General features: G+C 34.2%; 1 protein-coding gene across 1 annotated transcript in view; it reads left to right on the top strand.

The window, feature by feature from the left end:
- The window catches only part of ETNK1 (ethanolamine kinase 1), a 41418-nt gene extending 25205 nt beyond the window's left edge, over nucleotides 1-16213 (top strand). The window contains exons 4-7 of the mRNA XM_014542324.1: nucleotides 3612-3695; nucleotides 5693-5853; nucleotides 13977-14050; nucleotides 14384-16213. Coding sequence (XP_014397810.1) covers nucleotides 3612-3695; nucleotides 5693-5853; nucleotides 13977-14050; nucleotides 14384-14456 — 392 coding nt within the window. The 3' untranslated portion in view covers nucleotides 14457-16213. The remainder of the gene's footprint in view (nucleotides 1-3611; nucleotides 3696-5692; nucleotides 5854-13976; nucleotides 14051-14383) is intronic.
- The last annotated feature ends 4424 nt before the right edge of the window (nucleotides 16214-20637 follow it).

Below are 20637 nucleotides of genomic sequence, written 5' to 3'. Positions count from 1 at the left end.
TATACTCATAGTACATACATACTGTATGTATAAAACTACAGACGAAGTAGAGTAAGTTAGAAAGATTTTCAGGTTCTTATATTGGTTATTTTACTTTTTATCTTTCCTCCTTTCTTCTTAGCAACAGTAAAATAAAGGAGTCCAAATGAATGTCATGTGAATTATAGTCTTAGTTAATATATATATTTTTGGTTTTAAAGTACTTTAAAAATGGGCTATTTTCAGCTATACTGAGATTTTAACAATTTGTTTAGGTAGTGAGTAGATTTTATTACTGTGAAGATATACAAGAAATATAGTAATGAAAAATGTAGCTTTTAAAAATTGAATAAATTATTTTATTCAATAATCTTACGCTTTACCTATTATGCACTAGTCCGTGTGGTAATTAATAAAGATAAATAATATATAGTCTTAGCCTTTAAAGCACTACTCCTTTACTTTTCAGAGGTCAAGGATCCCTTGAGAATTTGGAGACTTGAGAATCCCCTCAGAAAATGCATATACATATAAAATGTTGTATAAAAATTTAAGGAGTATTCTCATTTTTTTCCATCCTTAAAATCCTATTAAAACTTTGTTTTAAAGAAATAACAAGATAATCATGCCATATAAACTATTGATTGTTAATAGTGATGTCGACGTTCCTCTAAATAATTGGAAATTTTAGAAGTCAGAAGTTAAATTTGTAGAAGAAAAAAGGTTTAGTATGCTTTCTGTTAGTAGAAAGCATTTTGTAGTAATTTGATTTTTCTGGCACCCAAAGTAAGGGAAGTAGGCGTCTTTAATTTTACTTTGTTGCAGAAGATTAAATTTAAGGTTGAGTTCCACTTTGTTTGCAATAGTTTGAAAAAGAATAGTTAATGCGGATTTAAAAATTTTTTCCTTTTAAGCTTTGTGTCTTGTAAAATGTGAGTTTGCCAAATTTTCTTCATCTGCTACAGATTAGGTATGCCATTGTTGCTGCCATGTGGCGGCGCACCCCGTGCTTCTTAAACGCACTGACTGGAGGTTTATCGCATCACTTGTTCACATGCACGGAGCCTGGTAACAGCCTCATCTGTATCTTCTTAGCTTCATTTTCTTATTTTTAAAATTTCATTATTTATAAACTGGACATAGCATATAAAAATAAAGGATAGTTTTAATGAATTAATGCTACTACAAAAAGTCATTGCTAAAACATTCATACTGAAACAGATTTTAACTGTTATTAAAATGATCTATGCTTTATTTAAGTTGTATTTATAAGCAGGCATGTTTTACCTGCCATTTTAACTTATTTGCCAAATTCTAAATATAATTTTGAAAGTTGAAATAGAAACTTGTTATGTGGCAAGTAAACTTCAGGACTGGGCTGTGTATTTTTATTGGCATGTAACAGTTAATATGAGCTTTACAAGAATTTTATGTTTAAAGAGCTAAAACAATCAACAGCTGCAATGAAAACATTTTAATATTAAAACTGTTTCGTTAGTTCAGTTGTGCAACTTGGTAAATCTTGAATTCTGATTTCATGTAGACCAAGTGAATAGGCATCTCCCAAATCATTGTGTTTTAGTCTCTTACCTATCTACAGTTTTGTAAAGAATTCATCTTAATTTTTTAAACTGTCTTTTTTTCCCCTCTTAAAAGTATGTTTATTGTAAAGGATTTAAAATATAAAGGGAAAAGGGTCATTTGTCACTGGTAATGAGACCAGTTGAAATATTTTATTTTGGTTTTATTTCCACTCATCCCCCCGCCCCATGTATTATTTTTATTTATTATTTCCTCTTTAGGCATAATATTTTAATAAATTGGATTATTGGCATTTACTATTTTGTATCTTTTTCATATAACATTTCTAATTCTCCTAGTCATTAAATCATCTTTGAAAATGAAAAAAATTTTTCATGGCTGCAAAGTGTTTTATCATGATAGTGATCTTCACTCTCATTCCCAAGGGTAACCAGAAAATAATTTAAATATATTTTATTAATTTTTTTTACAGAGAGGAAGGGAGAGGGATAGAGAGTTAGAAACATCGATGAGAGAGAAACATCAATCAGCTGCCTCCTGCACACTCCCTACTGGGGATGTGCCCGCAACCAGGGTACATGCCCTTGACTGGAATCGAACCTGGGACCCTTGAGTCTGCAGGCCAACGCTCTATCCACTGAGCCAAACCGGTCAGGGCCAGAAAATAATTTAAAGTGATTGGTTGAAACACGCTCTGTCTTCTCATTCTACACTTTAGTAGAGTGATTTGGTTAACTTTAAGACTTTCCATGGGATTATTTTTTGTGAACTCAGGAATATAATATTTATGATGTTTGAATTGCAGTGTTTTATTGTAGTTACCAACATTTTAAAATCTTATTTATTTTGTCAGTATGCATACAGATTTTGATAACTGAGCTTTGATACTTAGATTCTCACTTTACTTTAGACTTGACTATTATTTATACAAGTTTATAAGGATATATTAAATACAGTTACATTAAAAATTTACTTTTATGTAAAATACTTCATTTGCTGTGACTTTTTTTGTCATAAATTCTGTTTTTCTGAGTTTGAATATGATCAACATATATCCCAAATTAAACATACATATATGTATCAAGATATTATAGTTCAAAAGATCTTTTTTTGGGAGGGAGGAAAGCCAGTGTGTATAAGACCAGGAGTTTGTTACCTTAGTATGATCTATCTTTAAAAGACGGGGTAACCAGGCATATGCTTTTTATTTTCACAATTGCAGCTTACAAACTCTTCTTACAGTTTCTCTGTTTATGTATTCATTTTAACTGTTGGCCCTTGTAAGCCTTTGAGTTTATGATATCTGGTATAAATAGTGTGACCCATTTAGATTCATATTCTCTCTCTCACTCTCGGTCTCTCTTGCTCTCAACATTTTCTCTTGTCTCTTAAAATCAACAACATGAATCTGTTGAGTCTCAGATCTCCTATAGTAGTCAGTGTACCTTTGTTTTTTTAGAAAAGATAAAACAACCACTTTAATGCTGCTCAGGTATGTATTAGAAACTTTAGTTATATCGCATTCTAAGACAATCTTAAAACTTGATTGCAGCTAAATTCTTTAATTAGGGATATTGTTAAGTTGATCAGCAAGTGTTAATAGCATAACTGCAGGATTCACAGAATTCAAGTCTTTCAAAGTTTATATTTGATTCCTATATGTAGGTTAGCTTGTTAGTTCACTTGTTGGAGTATCAGATTTTTAAAAAATATTGCTTAGATAATAATTTCCAAAGATAGTTTTCATTTCTAATTAAACTTGAATTTTTAAGTAACTGATGCCCCCATGTGGTGAAAGACATTTTGCTTTTGTTTGAATTTGGAGAATGACTGTGTACAGTATTTTGACTTTTCTTAATTATAGTGAACATTAATGTTCATAAAGAAGCTGTTGACAAGGATACATAATTGAATTTTGTAAAGCTCATTTGCCATAAATTCACAGCCTTACCCTGTATTGTCTCAGAAGTGCATGTAACCAAGCACGTACAATGAGACAAAATATTAAAAGCTATTTAATTACAAATAGCTTAGGGTTTTTCTGATCTTATATGTGATTTCTTATGTCTTTGTTTTTGTGTCTCACATAGGTGATGTACAGTTCATTGATTATGAATATTCTGGATACAACTACCTGGCATATGATATTGGAAATCATTTCAATGAATTTGCAGGTAAAATCCAGGGCTTAACTAGTGGAATAGCATAATGTAACTTTGATCTGACACTTTTAGAATTTTTTTTTCTTTAAAATAGATAAACTGGGAAGAGGAGCAAAATTCTATTAACATTTTTCTGATCTTCGTTCTTTATTTGTTTTTATTACTGGAGGATAGAGAAGACTTCTTCATTAATGTCTTAAGGGAAATCTATAATAATAAAAGCACAATATGCTAATTAGATCGGACATCCTTCCAGACGTCCTTCTGGATGACCTTCCAGACTAAACCGGGGCTGCGAGGGAAGCCCGGGTCCCAGCTGCCAGAGGGAAGCGGTACCGGCAGGGGGGGAAAGGAAGGCCTACTCTTGCATAAATTTTGTGCATCAGGCTTCTAGTAAGAAATGATTATTGAGGCTTTTATTAGGACCTGACACAGTGCAAGGTGCTTTACAAGTCTTATTTTACTTTATTTTTTTTCTCTACAACAATTTTTTAAGTTAGGTAATATTTCCAGTATACAGATGAGGGAAATAACTCATCAAGGGCACAGTAAAATACAGAGACTATGATTTGAAACCAATTTTAAAAATAATTTAAAAGCCTTCGCTATTTCCATTGTGTAATTGGGCTTTTGAAATGTTGGTTAATTAAAAAGCCTGAGGGTTTTTTTTGTGTGTGTTTTTTTTGTCTTTGACTATGAATAATTGAAAAGCTGATCATTTTTGCCCCTGAAAGTTATTCCATTAGTACTGTCAAGTATAAAAGGTTTAGGTTTTCTAATGTAAATGGAATTAATTTAAAATACATTTTATGACTATACTTAGAAACATGAAATGCTCTAGAACTAAGGAATAGGAAATTCCCCTCGATGGTTTACACCTAGTAGGAATTTTTCATTGCTGAATTTGTGTTTGTATACATTCATGCATTCATATATTTTAATATACTTTAGGTTACCAGCTGGAAAAAAAGTTGAGGAAAAGTTTCAATTTACATGTATTCAATAATTTCCCTACACCATGCTTATCATATGCATGTCATATCTCTACATATATACTGTACATATTTCCACATCTCTGTAGGAAGGGAAAGCAGCTGTTTATATAATGAATAATCATTGTGTTAGTATTAAGGATAGTCACTGCTATGGATATGAAAGAGGAAACTTCACTGATCTTAGTATGATTTTGTGTAGAAAAGAAATTAAACTATAAATTGAAAGGTAGCATAGAAAAAAGGTAACACTTGAGAGTTAGGTAGCATTTGCATGTACAGATAGAAGAGAAAGGAGGGTACTATAGGAAGAAGGGAGAAAACTTCCAAGATGAGTGTACTTATTTTTGTAGGATATGAAATTCATGCAGGAGAATAGGTTATAAGATCAGAGAAGTAAATTTGGACCAAATTACGAAGAACCTTGAATGCTAGGCAAAATAGTATGAACTTTATCTTCTGGGCTAGTTTTTGAAAACTGCAGATGATAAGATCAAATTTGTGGGGTAATTATTTTAAAGCAAGGACCAGAAAATAAGTAGTAGAAAATGTTGGAGTTGGAACATATAGCTAGGGTAAATATGGTTTGTAAAACTTAATATCAGGTATATGTAGGAGGTTTCAATATAAAATGTCTTTCTTACCCTGTGAGCAATAGTCAAGAAAGATTTTGAGCCACCGTTGTAGGAAATGCTGTAGATATTAATGTCCACAAGAATCTTCTGGGCTGCTTAGTACAAAGATTCGGTGCTTCTGATGCAGGTAGTTCAAGCTTCACACTGAGGAAAAATTGAAGCAATGTGAATTGATGATGGTGGTCAACTGTATTGTGCATTCAAACTTAAATATACATTATGATTGTTTGGTTTATTTTAATACATGCTAATTAAATCTAGTATTTCAGCCAGATGTTTTATTTTTTTTCTATGAAAATTATGTAGATAGTAAGAATAATTAAAAGTATACATAAGAGAATGTGTTTTTAAAATTTTCATTGCACTTTTTTTTTCACTTTAGGTGTGAGTGATGTAGATTATAGTCTCTACCCAGGTAGAGAACTACAGGACCAGTGGCTGCGTTCTTACCTTGAAGCCTACAAAGAATATAAGGGCTTTGGGACTGAAGTTACTGAAAAGGAGGTAGAAAAACTCTTCATTCAAGTCAATCAGTTTGCTTTGGTAAGTTTAAATTTTAACAAAAGATTCTTCATACGATTTAACAACTGTTTAAATTTTCATCTTATAAAACAGTTTTCTGTTTTGAATTTTGTGAATTTTTGTTCAAAATAATGACAAAATGCGATTCTTTGCAATTTTTTCCACTATAGTATTTTTTAGGACAAAGATTTTGTTTTATTCACAACTATATTTCCAACCCCTAGAACAATAGTGCCTGGCTATTTGATAAGTGCCCAGTAATTATTTGTTTAATGAATGGATTCCAGTTAGAGTTAGGATTAATTGTGAATCAGTGTTTGTATATTATATTAGAGGCCCAGTGCATGAAATTTGTGCACAGGAGGGGTGGGGGAAATCCCTCACCCCAGACTGCATCCTCTTGCAACCTGGGACCCCTCGGGGCAGTCGGACATCCCTCTTGCAATCCGGGACCGCTGGCTCCTAGCTGCTCGTCTGCCTGCATGCCTAATCGACCCTAACTGCCTCTGCCTCGGCCACCTCTGCTGGAGCTTTGTCCGGAAGATTGTTTGCTGTCTGGTCTAATTAGCATATTATGCTTTTATTATTATAGATGTCTTCTCTTTTCTTTATGTTATGAAAAGCATACTCAAGGACAAATTATTGGCAAACAAGGTTTTCCACAATGCATTTATCATTACATCTTAATGTTAACATGGTAAAAGTTTATTGGTTTTATAACTTCAGTTTGTCGTTCTTTTAAGTAAAATACGGTTTTCCATTATACATGTTCAAGTTGAGCTCACAACTCAAGTCATTTAAATGCTTTTCTTGAGATAATCACCATTTTTTGGGTATGTAGTAGACGTGCTTTATATGTGCTTTCTATGTAATTTCATAGAATGTTAGAGTAGCATGCACTCGGGTAGAGATTTAATAAAATTAATAATTTTAAAGATTTCATTAAGGACATTCTTTAGTGAGACTGACTTTTTACTCTTGAGTGTGTGGTGATGAAGAATATAGGATACTACACTAATACAATTTAGTATCACTGCCTTGACTTATGCTAAGGTACCAGTAGCTTCATACACCATTGTTTTTGAACCATCAGTGCAAATGTTAACATAGTCAAAAAGGCAGGTGTAACATATTAGGAAAGTAGTTATGGGTCTCAAGAACCTCTCATGGATTTGATGGACAGCTTTGAGAACCCCGGGTTTGTTTAGACTTTCCAAAAAAAAAAAAAAAAAGGCATCCTATATAATAAAAGGGTAATATGCAAATTGACCCTAATGGTGGAACGACTGGTCACTATGATGCGCACTGACCACCAGGGGGCAGACACTCAATGTAGTAGCTGCCCTTCTGGTGGTCAGTGCACTCCCACAGGGGGAGCTCCACTCAGCCACAAGCTGGACTGATGATTGCGAGCGCAGCAGTGGTGGCGGGAGCCTCTCCCGCCTCCTTGGCAGCGCTAAGAATATCCGACTGTGGGCCTAAGCCATCAGTCGGACATCCCCCAAGGGCTCCTGGGCTGCCAGAGGGATGTCTGACTGCCAACTTAGGCCACATCCCCCGGGGAGCGGGCCTAAGCCGGCAGGTGGACATCCCCTGAGAGATCCCGGACTGCGAGAGGGCACAGGCCGGGCCGAGGGACCCCCCCAAGTGCACAAATTTTTATGCACCGGGCCTCTAGTTTCATCTCATAATTTACTTCTCATTATATGTGTAAGATACTTAGGTAAAAAGAAGGTCATTTAAAAAATCTTGATCATTATAATTTAACATAGTAATTAATATTTTATTGAATGTTTGTTATATCAGAGGTATAGATACTATTATTACTACTCTGATGTGTGTTATTTTTACACTGTCAAGTAATTTTCCAATTCTCAGCAGAAGTGACTGAGTGTCCTACAAATTTAACTCAGTTCTGGAGATAGTGTCAGATCCCACAGGTTAAGGGTTCAATCCCACAAGACTGTCTGTTTGTTGTTGTCCCTCCTGCCCCTCTTGAATGCTAATTGTGAGTCTAGGTTGTTTCCTGTGCTTCTTACCTACTGTCGGTAAATTCCAGAACTCCTTCCTTGGGTTTGATTTATGTTTTAGAGTGGCTCACAGAACTCAGCAACATTCACAGATGCTTGCCAGTGTATTATGAAGGATAATATAAAGGCTATATAAGAATAGCTAGATTAAGAGGTACATTGGATAAGGTCCAAGGTGCACCAACCTCCCAGCATGTCTATGTGTTCACCAACTTGAAAGTTCTCAAACCCCCTCCTTTGGAGATTTTATAAAGGCTCCATTACATAGGCAATATGGATTAAGTCATTGACCATTGCTGATTGAACTCAATCTCCAGCCCCTTTCCTCAAAGATTAGGAGGTGGTGGGGCTGAAAGTTTTCTCTCTAATCACTTGGCAGGTTCCCCTGGCAACCAGCTCTCTTTCTTAGGGGCTTTCCAGAAGTAACCTCATATTGTAAACTCAAGTGTGGTTGAAAAGGGCTTCTTATGGCTTACTAGAGACCTGATGCACGAAATTCATGCAATGGGCTCAGCCCCTGCCCGCCGCGGCCGGAAGGACGTCCAGAAGGACATCCAGTCTAATTAGCACATTACGCTTTTATTATTATAGATAAGAATTTCTTAAACTTCTGTGACTCAAGAATTATTCAGGAACCTGTGACGAGAGACCAAATATTATAACAAAAGATGCTCCCATTTTGCTTATGCTTAGGAAATTCTAAGGATTTGGGGGGGCTATGAGCCAGGAATAGTGGATGAGGAACGAAAATATATTTATTACAAAGCATAATATCACATGTGCCTTTTACACATGAGAAAACAAAGGCACAAAGGAGTTAAACTGCTCTAAGCCACAAAGCTAATAATTTTTGCAGTTTGACTCCAGAGCCCAGCTTTTCTGTTTTAAACCAATATGTTTCCCATGCATGTGACTTTAGCTGTTTACTCTTTACTATATTATTTATTCTTTTTTAAAAATATTTGTATTTGATGGGAACTATTTGATTCGTGCACTGGTGGGGTCCCTTGGCCTGGCCTGTGGGAATCAGTGGACTTCCACGTCACTGCAGCCTGGCTTTACCCACCAGCTCATCGGGCTCCAGCCCGCTGTCTGCATTGATCCTGCACAGCACGAAATAGTGTGCGAAGTGGCAGGCGGCCAGGGAGGAGCCCAAGCCCGGGCTGGGTGCTGTGCCTCATGCTCATCCGGCCCACTGCACCTGCCACCGCCGCTGGGCGCACAGGGGGAGTGTCCGTGGGAGAGGCTCGCGCTGCTGCAGCTGCTCTCACCAGCTGTGAGCCCAGTGTCTGGCACCCATCTGTCAGCTAAGCAGCACTCCCACTGTGGGAGCACACTGACCACAAGGGCAGCTCCTGCGTTGAGCGTCTGCCACCTGGTGGTCAGTGTGCATCATAGCTACCGTCCGGTCGTCCATTCACTTAGGCTTTTATATATATAGATTAATGATACGGTATAATGAATTGCAACAATATATTTTAAATAAAGATTTTTATCAGCAACACACTTTAAAAATTACATTTATTGGAATGACACTGGTTAATAACACAATATAGGTTTTGAGTATACATTTTTATGATACAGGATCTGTATTTTGTACCACCCAAAGTCAAATAATCTTCCATCACCACATATTTCACTCCCTTTACCCTCACCTCCAACCCCCTTCCCTTTAGTAACCACCATACTATTGTCCATGAGTTTCTTGTTTGTTCGTTTGTTGTTTTTGGTTTTATACCCTCCATATGAGTGAGATCATATTATTCTAAATCTTTTCTCTGATTTACTTTGCTTAGCATGATTTTCTCAAGGTTCATCCATGTTGGTGCAAATGGCAATATTTCATTTTTTTTATGGCTGAGTAGTATTCCATAGGGTATATGTACCACTGTTATTTTAAATTGATTTTTAGAGAGAGAGAGGAAGGGAGAGAGAGAAATATCCATGTGTATCTAAGCATTGATTGGCTGCCTCCTGGCAGGGATTGAGCCCGCAACCCCAGCATGTCCCCTAACTGGGAATTGAACCTGCATCCTTTTGGTGTATGGGACAACGCCCAATCAACTGAGCCACACTGTACAGGGCTGTATCACTTTTCTTTTCTTTTTTTTTTTTAATTTTGTTTTATTGCTTAAAGTATTACAAAGAGTATTACATATGTCGCCTATGTTCATGAGGGATATTGGCCTGTAATTCTCTTTCATTGTGTTGTCTTTACCTGGTTTTGGTATTAGGGTGATGCTGGCTTCATAGAATGAGCTTGGAAGTGTTCCTTCCTCTTGGATTTTTTGTAGTAGTCTGAGGAGGATAGGTTTTAGTTCTTCCTTGAATGTTTGGTAAAACTCCCCTGTGAAGCCGTCTGGTCCTGGGCTTTTGTTTGCTGGAAGCTTTCTGATGACTGCTTCAATTTCTTCCATAGTTATTGGCCTGTTGAGATTTTTAGATTCTTCCTGATTAAGTTTTGGAATGTTGTATTTTTCTAGAAATATGTCCATTTCCTCCAGGTTGTCTAGTTTGTTGGAGTAGAGTTGTTCATAGTATTTTTTAACAATCATTTGTATTTCTGTGGGGTCTGTTGTTATTTCGCCTCTATCATTTCTGATTTGGTTTATTTGGGTCCTCTCTCTTTGCTTTTTGGTGAGCCTGGCTAGAGGTTTGTCGATCTTGTTTATCCTTTCAAAGAACCAGCTCTTGGTTTCATTGATTTTCTGTATTGTTTTTTTGGTCTCTATGTCATTTATTTCTGCTCTAATCTTTATTATCTCCTTCCTTCTGCTCACTCTGGGCTTTTCTTGTTGCTCTCTTTCTAATTCTTTGAGCTGTAGATTTAGATGATTTACTACCATTTTTTCTTGTTTGTTGAGGTAGGCCTGTAGAGCTATAAACTTCCCTCTCAGGACTGCTTTCATTGTGTCCCAAAGGTTTTGGATTGTTGTGTTTTCATTGTCATTAGTTTCCAGGATGTTTTTAATTTCTTCTTTGATCTCATTGGTAACCCAATCAATATTTAATAACATGCTATTCAGCTTCCAAGTGTTTGAGTATTTTGGGTTGTTTTTATTGTAGTTTATTTCTAATATTATGCCCTTGTGGTCTGAGAAGATGCTTGGTATGATTTCAATCTTCTTGAATTTGGGGAGACTTTGTTTGTGACCCAATATGTGGTCTATTTTTGAAGATGTCCCATGAGCACTTGAGAAGAACGTATATTTTGTTGCTTTGGGGTGAAGTGTTCTGAAGATGTCAATTAAGTCCATCTGATCTAGTGAGTCATTTAGGATTGCTGTTTCTTTGCTGATTTTTTGTCTAGCAGATTTATCCAGTGATGTCAGTGGTGTATTAAAGTCCCCTACTATGATTGTATTGTTGTCGATCTCTCCCCTGATGTCTTCCAGGAGTTTTCTTATGTATGTGGGTGCTCCTGCATTGGGTGCATATATGTTTATCAGGGTTATATCCTCTTGTTGTATTGATCCCTTTAGTACTATGAAGTGGCCTTCCTTATCTCTTGTTATGGCCTTCACTTTGAGGTCTATTTTGTCCGATATAAGTATTGCTACCTGTATCACTTTTCTTTATCCAATCATCTTTCGAAGGACACTTTGGTTGTTTCCATGTCTTGGCCACCGTGTATAATGCTGCAGTGAACATAGGGGTGCATATATCTTTGCCAATAACTGTTTTCAAGATTTTTCAGGTAGATATTCAGAAGAAGGGTTGCTGGGTCATATGGTAACTATATTCTTAATTTTTTGAGGAACCTTCTTACTGTTTTCCATGGTGGTTTTACCAGTTAACATTCCCACCATCAGTGAATGAGGGTTCCTTTTTCTCCACACCTCTCCAACACTTGGTATTACTTATCTTGTTGATAATAGCCATTCTAACAGTGTAAGGTGTCACCTCATTGTAGTTTTGATTTTCATTTCCATAACAGCTAATGAAGTTAAGCATGTTTTCATAAATCTTTTGGCCACTTGTATGTCTTCTTCAGCGAAGTGTCTGTTCCGGTCCTCTGCCCATTTTTTAAATGGATTGTTTGTTTGTGTGGTGTTGAGCTGTATGAATTCTTTATATATTTTGGATATTAGCACCTTGTTGGAGCTGTTGTTTCCAAATATCTTCTTCCATTTGGTTGGTTGCCTTTTTGTTTTGTTGGCTATTTCTCTTGCTGTGCAGAAACTTTTTAGTTTTTTTTTCTTTATATTTTATTGATTTTTTACAGAGAGAAAGGGAGAGGGATAGAGAATTAGAAACATCGATGGGAGAGAAACATCGATCAGCTGCCTCCTGACACCTCCTACTGGGGATGTGCCCGCAACCAAGGTACATGCCCTTGACTGGAATCGAACCTGGGACCTTTCAGTCCGCAGGCCGACACTCAATCCACTGAGCCAAACCAGTTAGGGCGCTTTTTAGTTTTATATAGTCCCATTCATTTATTTTTGCCTTTACTTCTCTTGCCTTTTGGGTCAAATTTATAAAATTTCCTCTAAGACTAAGATCATAAGTTTAATACCTATCTTCTATATAGTTTATTGTTTTGGGTCTTATATTTAGGTTTTGATCCATTTTGAGTTAATGTTTGTGTATGGGACAAACTGTAGTCTAGTTTCATTCTTTTGTTTGTGGCTTTCCAGTTTTCTTAGCACAATTTGTTGAAGAAGCCTTTTCCCTCCATTTTATGCTTGTGGCTCCTTTAAACTACAAAACATTATTTAAAAAGGTTGAAAAAACACACAATGAAATGGAAAGATATTTTGTTTATGGGTTGGAAGAATCAACAATATGTCCTAAAGCAATACACAGTTTCAATGTAAGCCCTATCAAAATGCCAATGAAATTTTTTAAAGAAATAGAATAAAAAATCATCAGATTTGTATGGAACTACAAAAGACCCCGAATAGCCAAAACAATCCTGAGAAGAAAGAATGAAGCCCTAGGTATCACATTCCTAACTTCAAATTTTACTACAAAGCAATAATAATCAAAACAATGTGGTATTGACAGAAAAATAGACACAAGGACCTATGGAACAGAATTAAGAGTCCAGAAATAAACCTACATGTATTTGGGTAAATAATTTATAACAGCGGACTTTTTAAAAGCGATCTTTTTAGGGTAAAAGTTTTTAAAATAATACTTCTAGTTAGAGTATTTTTTGGAAGTTTTATTGGTGTTTTCAGAATCTTCAAATACCATGTTTAACTGGCAATGATCATAAAGCGTGCATACAATGATTTTACAGCTCCTAATTACACAGCTATTTGTTTTCTCCTAAGACCCATTTTTCTCTAACATAAATAACGTATTTTATGTTGTGGTTGGTATGCAGAATTATTGGATCAATACAAATTGTTTCCAGATGTTTGTCATCCCCTAGAACATTCTTCACATTAAATTTTTTTTTTTTTGGTTTGAGATTTGGATTTTTTATTTTGTTTATATTTTTATGTCAAGTAACCAAGTCCTTTGATAATGTATTTTATATGAGAGGTTGTTATCAATTAATATCATTAAAAACTCTTTGCCAAAAAAAAAAAATAAGCTTGAATAAAAACACCACTTAACCAACACCTATTAGTGCTGAAGCTGAACTCTGCCTACGTAAAATAGATTATAGAAGTTGGGTTACAGTTTCTAAATGACAGTAGTTTATTATAGCCTCTTTTGGTATAGACAAAAGTGATTAATAGCTACCTAGATAACTGTACACTTAATTATTACCTTATTTTAGATATTTTATATAAAAAAGCATCAATAAAGTATTTTTTATGAAATTGATTAAAAAGGGAAAAATCAACAATATGATATTTGCTTTACAAAGAAATGAATTGTTGCCTGGCCTGTGTAACTCCATGGTTGATCAACTCATGCACCAAGAGGTCAATGGTTTGATTCCAGGTCAGGGCACATGCCCAGGTTGCGGGCTTGATCCCTGGTAGGGGGTATGCAGGAGGCAGTCGGTTGATGTTGATGTTTCTCTTTCATCAATGTTTCTATCTTTCTTCCCTCTCACCTCTCTCCCTTCCGCTCTCTCTAAAAAAAACAAAAAAAAAATCAAAAAGAGAAATGAATTATTATAATTCTTGTTTTTTCTGCCTTTCTTTTTAGGCTTCTCATTTCTTTTGGGGATTGTGGGCTTTGATTCAAGCCAAATACTCCACTATTGAGTTTGATTTCCTTGGGTAAGTTTAATTTTACTGTATGCATTATATTTGTCTCTACTTTCTTTTGAATTAACATTGAAAACTCATGGGGGACATTGTAGTTACTATTTTCAATCAAATGTTATAAAGGATACATACATTTAATAAATGGTTTGAGAGGAAATCTGGTTTAATCTGTTAAATGCACTTAATATTAGAAAGCTGTCCAGTAGGTGGTGCAATAAACTAAAAATATGTTCTTTGAAAAAAATTGTAAAACTTAAAAAAAATTTAGTTGAGGGGTAAGTGGAAATAAAGGGAGGATTAAGTTTTCAGCTTTGACTAATTTTGTTATTCTTTTTTTCTCACTAGGTATGCAATTGTTCGTTTTAACCAGTACTTTAAAATGAAGCCTGAAGTGACTGCATTAAAAATGCCTGAGTAAAGATGTAATTATTCTCAAGTAGCTGAACAATGCTTGTGAATCTTTTCTTGAGAAATTCCGAAAAGCCAATTACTAAGATTCTATTATTTAATTTGGTTATCTTGCTTTACAAATTACGCCTCTATCAACCAATTTGTTTTTTAAATAGACTGAATGATGTAAAAAAAATATACCTACTGCTGTCAGTATGCAGTAGATTAGAAATTTGTTAAATCTACAAATAGGTATAAAGATGTCAGTTTAGTCTTTTTGATAATTTAATCTGCTATATGTGAATTATTTATTATAAATGTAACATGATTCTGTGACTGCTTTCATCTATTTCATCTGTTAAGTGTAAGCAATGAAAATGTTCCAGAGGAAAACATTTTTCTTTTACTTTAATAAGATTAATTTTAGTTAAAAGTTCTAGGTGTTCATTGAAACTTTTTTATCTTGATGCACTGTAAGTAAAATGGATCATTTACTCTTGAAATGCCAGACACTGGTATAGATAGGATGTTCTTTGAAAAATACCTGTTTAGGAGTGTGGGACACTTTCACTATCTATGGTAGTGGTACATCTTTTTGAACTGAATATTGGAAACTGTTTCTTTGGGGGGAATTTACCTTAGAATTTAATTCTCCTCTCCCTACAGAGTCTGGCAGTATAAATATTTACTGTATAATCCTAGAACAGATAGGATGATTTTGTGTCACCAAAATCTGCATTTAATAATATTCTCATATACTAAATGTGGTCATTTAAGTTACTAGTTTGCTTTTAAGATTTTAGTGTATCAAGTTTTTTCTAACCAAATGTTTTGTTTTACATATTGAGATGTTCTATGTCTTTGTTATTAAATAATAGCTAGTAGAACAATTGCTAATATTGGAAACAAAGATAGAATATTTATCATATGTGGGAACAAGAAAATGTCATTTAGATTAATTCTGTTTTACCCCCGTAGATTCATTTTTTACATTTTGGTTTCATGTTTTAGTTTGGCTCCATATCTTTGGAATGATAGCAAATGATTGCTTGATACATGTAGGTTCAGAGAAGTTGAGGTGTTAAAAGAATTAAATAAGGAACATTTAAGGCATTGATCTTGTACACTTAAAATCTGATATATCAAAATGTGAATTAAGCAGAAATACTCCTTGTAGGAAGGATTCTGTTTTTATTTCTCTTGATTTTGTTTGTATATTTTTTTTATTTTGTTTTGGAGTGAGGATGGTAATAATTATATGGAAGGGAGTTAGATCTTTGGGATAAGTAAGCTTCATGTTTTGAAGACTGCCGTGTGGAGTTGAGTAGTCATGGTTGTCTTTACTTAGAAAATTAGTCTGACAAGCTTTTCACTTTGGTCACATAAGTGCCCATGTACAAAGTTGGCTTAATGGATCTGCATATTCAGAATATGCAACTACAAATTATCCTCTGAGAAATCTTCTGGAGCGTCTGATATATTATTCCAAATGACTTGTATTCTCAGATAAGTGCTTTAAAATACTTGGGTTATCTCAAGATGTTTAAAGGTAATTAAGTAGAAACACTTAAAGGCCATTTTAAATGGTAAATTCTAGTTACATAAATAGAATATAAAAATCTGTTTATATCTATAACAGTGTTAGACCAAGATTTGTTTTCTACCTCCCCAATGTTAAAAATGTTCACTTCTGTTTTTATAAACCACATTGTTGTAGAATCAATAGAATTTTACTTAATTGACTGAATGGAACCAATTAAACAATGAATACCTTTTTATATAATGTTAGAGTGTACTTGAAAAATTGTTTTTGGTGGGATTTTCATCTGTGGTTGGAATATTATTTTAGTATATGTGCTGCCGAAGCGAGCACTGTGGTTGGAATATTATTTTCAACGATGAAGAATATGTAATACTCTTAATTTTTTTTGCTTTCTGACTTCTTAAAGTGCAACAGTATATATTTGCAATGGAGGAGAGAAGATCATTTTTCTACCTTATTCCATATTCTTCAAACTGTTTTGAATAGAGATTCACTGAGTCATTGCTGATAAACTGTGCATACTAGCTGTGACACTATAATAAACATTTCAGATAGATTCATATAGAAGTGAATGTAAAGGGTAATAAAGGCTCTCAGTCTAGTCCTAGGAGTATCCGGTGGATCTTGGGAACATAATCAGATAGTTAAAGTGTTTCCCTCACTCATTGGTTAGATTTTGGATGTTGTGATGCTCCCAGTTCTGTACAGATCTTTTTTGGATCATGCTGCAGGCTATTAATAGGGTTCAAAATTGCTTTCCTTTTTGTTGACCATTTAAGAGATTCTAAAGGAAAGACATCTCTCTAAAATGTGTCCTGTGGCTTCTTGAGATGTCTGTTGCCTTTTTATGTTAAGCTAAGGAACTTGAATGCCTTACCTAATAACTCAACTTGTAAGCTCATTTTGTAAATACGAAAATGGTTGTTAGAAAAGTGGCATTCATGTATACTCATTATTTGTCAATAGACCATAGTGGCCTGGATGCTTTAACAAGCAGAATTCCACAATTTTTTTCCTCTTTGTTCTTTACATACTTGTTAGAGTTTACCTGACCAGTAATATTTGATTCCCCCACCTCCCAACACCCAACCCCATGCTACCAGCATTTTCTGGAAATCAAAGAGATGTGGTAGTAAATCATACTGTTCACATGATCATTTGAGATCAAAACGAGCACAAAACTCATCAACTAGGTCTGCCTGGAATGTATATAAAACTGTAAATAAAAAATTGTAAATTAGTGTGAATTGTATCTTGCATATGAGATTGTGTATTGTTTTTCATTCTCTTCCCTTTTAAAGAAAATTTTCTGTAAGGAACTGATCCAGTTCTTTGGTTTTTATACTGGAAACAGCCAGCAGTTCTGGCTGCAGAGCAGGATAACAAGAGGAACTGGAGATAGGGTTTATCAGTTTTTGTTAATGTCAGTACTTATTTATTTAGCCTCTCGGTGCCTAATATGACTTTTCTTCATTCTTTAGTTGTTCATTAGTTTTTGTGAGGTTAGATTCCTGCAAGTGATCAATTAATATGCACAGAATTCCATTCCATGATTTCAAGCTAAAGCAAATTAAAAATAAAATTTAATGATTGCAAACTGAAGTATTATCACATCCTATTTTCAATGTTAACTTTTTTCTACAATAAAAACAAAATATATGAAATTTTTGATATCTCAATGTGAATCTAAATCCCATGTATACAAGAGATAGGTAAATAATAGCTCTTAGTTCAACCAAAGCATATCTCATGTGGCTTCTCTAGATATAAAGTTGTTTATTATGGGATTGTAAACAACAAAAAGATGTAATATTTTAATGATTGCTATTTACTTTTATTTTTTTTTTGCTGGACTAAAAATATTTGAACTTCATAAATATGTTACTAAAACTTTCAGAGTTAAAGAAAAAAGTCCTCACACACTTTGTTACAAGTTAAAAACCCCCACTTTACTAATTATATAGGTATTTCTTTTTTACATTACACAAAGCCTTCTGTATCATTTTTAATTCCTTTGTAATATAAATGACAATACTCTCAGTTTGATTTTCTGCTTTAAATTACCTTTAATAAGCATTTTATACTGCATTCCAAAGTGATACAGACTTCAGTTGATAGACAAAGTTAATAGTGCTATGTGTTAGGAGAGTTTTGTTACTGGCACCAACTTGCACAACTTATACAAAAGGCAAATGCTAGTAACTGTTATGCCCAGATGAAAATGGAATTATAAGTATGTGATTAAAGCAGCTTTATCTTTATTTGAAAGTTAATTTTCTCTGATTTTTCTTTAGTTCATTAGATTTTAGATTGTCCTTTGACTGGAAACTTAGTTACACAAGGCAGTCTGTTTTTTTGCTTCTTTTTTAAAAAGAAATTAGTTGTATTGAACTGCCTTTTTATTTCTTCTTATATAACACCTTATAGTGTTATGGTTTGGGTTTGATATCTTTGGACAGAAAAGTATATCAATTATTTTAAATGAACTTCCCCCTGTCTTTGAAGCTTAGTCTCTAAAATGTGTTACTATAAAAGAAAATGCTTGGGATTGCATTACTTGAAATCTTGAAAACTGAAATTAATAAGATACATTACATAATGAATTAGATTTTTCTGAACACAATTTTTATGCGAATTCTATTTTAGGGTCACAATTTGAAATAGAAAATTTCACTATTTCAATGAAAAACTAATGGTAGTGCTTATAGAGAAGACCCGTTTGTGTTGGGCATCCAAAATTAAAGTTTTTAGTAGATTTCTGTGCTGAAATCTGCTTTCTCTTCTTTCCTATGCTATGCACTTACTATGCTACTGATGGTATCAAACATGTTAAAATAAAATGTGTTAATTATGAATCCTATAGCTTTTCTAGTTACAAAAAAAAATGTGTAAAATACTCAATGTTTTTGTTAACATCTTATCCATTAATGATATACCCATTAATCATTTTAACAAACACAAGATACTTATAAAAATTGAAAAGGTTACATAGTGTATTTAAACTAGTTAGTGATGAATAAGAAAAAGCTGGCTAATTTAGATTGTTACATTAGTTAAATATTAAAACTCTAACAGGAACTTTAAAAGCTAGGTTAAGACCTGATAGTATCCATGTAAACTAGTTCACGTGACCTGGAAAAGACCCAAAAAGCTGTGGAGAAAATGTGAATATTTGCTTGCCATGGTTGTGGTGTGCTGCTACTTCAGTTTTGGTAGTGACACACTGACATTTTTATTGTACAATAATCTGAAGAAATTTCTTTTTGTTTGTACTAAAGTAACTATAAATTGGTGGAATTTGCAAAGGGAAAACTTTTAAACTGTACTATATATAGGAGCCATTGTACAGCTGGATGAAGAAGTTTCCATGATGTGAAATATTTGAATTTTAAATATCATTAAAAAAAGAAGACATGGCATCATTCCATGTTCTTAAATGATAATTTCAGATGCAGGAGGAAAAAAAAAACAAAACCCCAGTGAATAATTGTCATTAACCGTAGTTGTATGTTAAATTGGGAAATTGGCAGAAAGCTTAAATTTGTGTATCAAATGTGAACCATAGTAGTATGCTGCTTTGTATATACTGTAAGTGCTACAAATAGTCTCAGCACTGAAAATGTATTGATACCTCTCAAATGAATGCAACTTTTGAAGGAGGTGTTTTGATATGCCTCAGAAAGTATCTGAGAACTTGTTAATTTGTTTGGTAATGACGATACTTCCTGTTTTTTGTTGCATATTTTCATGTTTAAAATTTAATTTTTACATTTTTACTACTGTTAATTTAAGTAAAACTTGTTCTGTGGACAAAAATGGGGTTGCCAGTGAAGAAAATAAAAAACAGCCTCATTCATGTAACTGCTTACGTAAAAATGTTTTTGCTCTATGTTCGTAAACGTTTAATGAAGCTGTGTTTTTGTTTAAAATATAAGTGATGTTTAGGCTTTATTTCTGTTTAATAAGGCCTTTTACCATTGATTAAATGAAGGAATGTATCTTTTTGAAGAGATTTATATTCTGTAAATAAAAAGTTGGTTGTAACAATAAAGTTGGGTTCTAGTTGCAGTGTCTCCATAAATCTTGTCACTTCGACTAATTTTTGTGGTTTGCTTTTGTGGAAAAACAAAAGACTTTAATGTTAGTGTATAACTATATTTGAAGTAATTTTTAAATTTCTAATTTTCTGGTTTTATAATATAGTGTTTTAATGTTTTGAAAAATGTTTACTTTCGAAAATTTGGCTGAGACAAGAGTATAGATATTATATAACTTACTAGTAGCCCGGTGCACGAAATTCGTGCACCTGGGGGGGGGGGGGGGGCCCCTCAGTCTGGCCTTCACCCTCTCCAATCTGAGACCCCTCAGGGAATGTCCAACTACCTGTTTGTGCCCACACTTTTAACAGATAACAGCTCCATTGTTGTTTCTTTCTTATGCTTAAAACCATTGGAATTAGTAGGTATTCAAAGTGTGTATACATTTTGGGGGGACACCCTGTATATCTCTAGTCAGTGGTGAAAGAAACCAACAGCAGATTTGGAACCCCCAGACAGGGAACCTTGCTCATTCCCCACATGGCTCCCCACTTCACTTTCCACCTTCGTGGGCAGCAGGAGAATCAACATTTTCTCTCATTAATTCGGAAAAGCACGTCCTGTCACCC

Source organism: Myotis brandtii, unplaced genomic scaffold (genome assembly GCF_000412655.1).
Source record: "Myotis brandtii unplaced genomic scaffold, ASM41265v1 scaffold299, whole genome shotgun sequence".
Taxonomy (NCBI): domain Eukaryota; kingdom Metazoa; phylum Chordata; class Mammalia; order Chiroptera; family Vespertilionidae; genus Myotis; species Myotis brandtii.
Note: the sequence above shows the minus strand (reverse complement) of the source record. Positions and strands in the feature narration are given on the sequence as shown.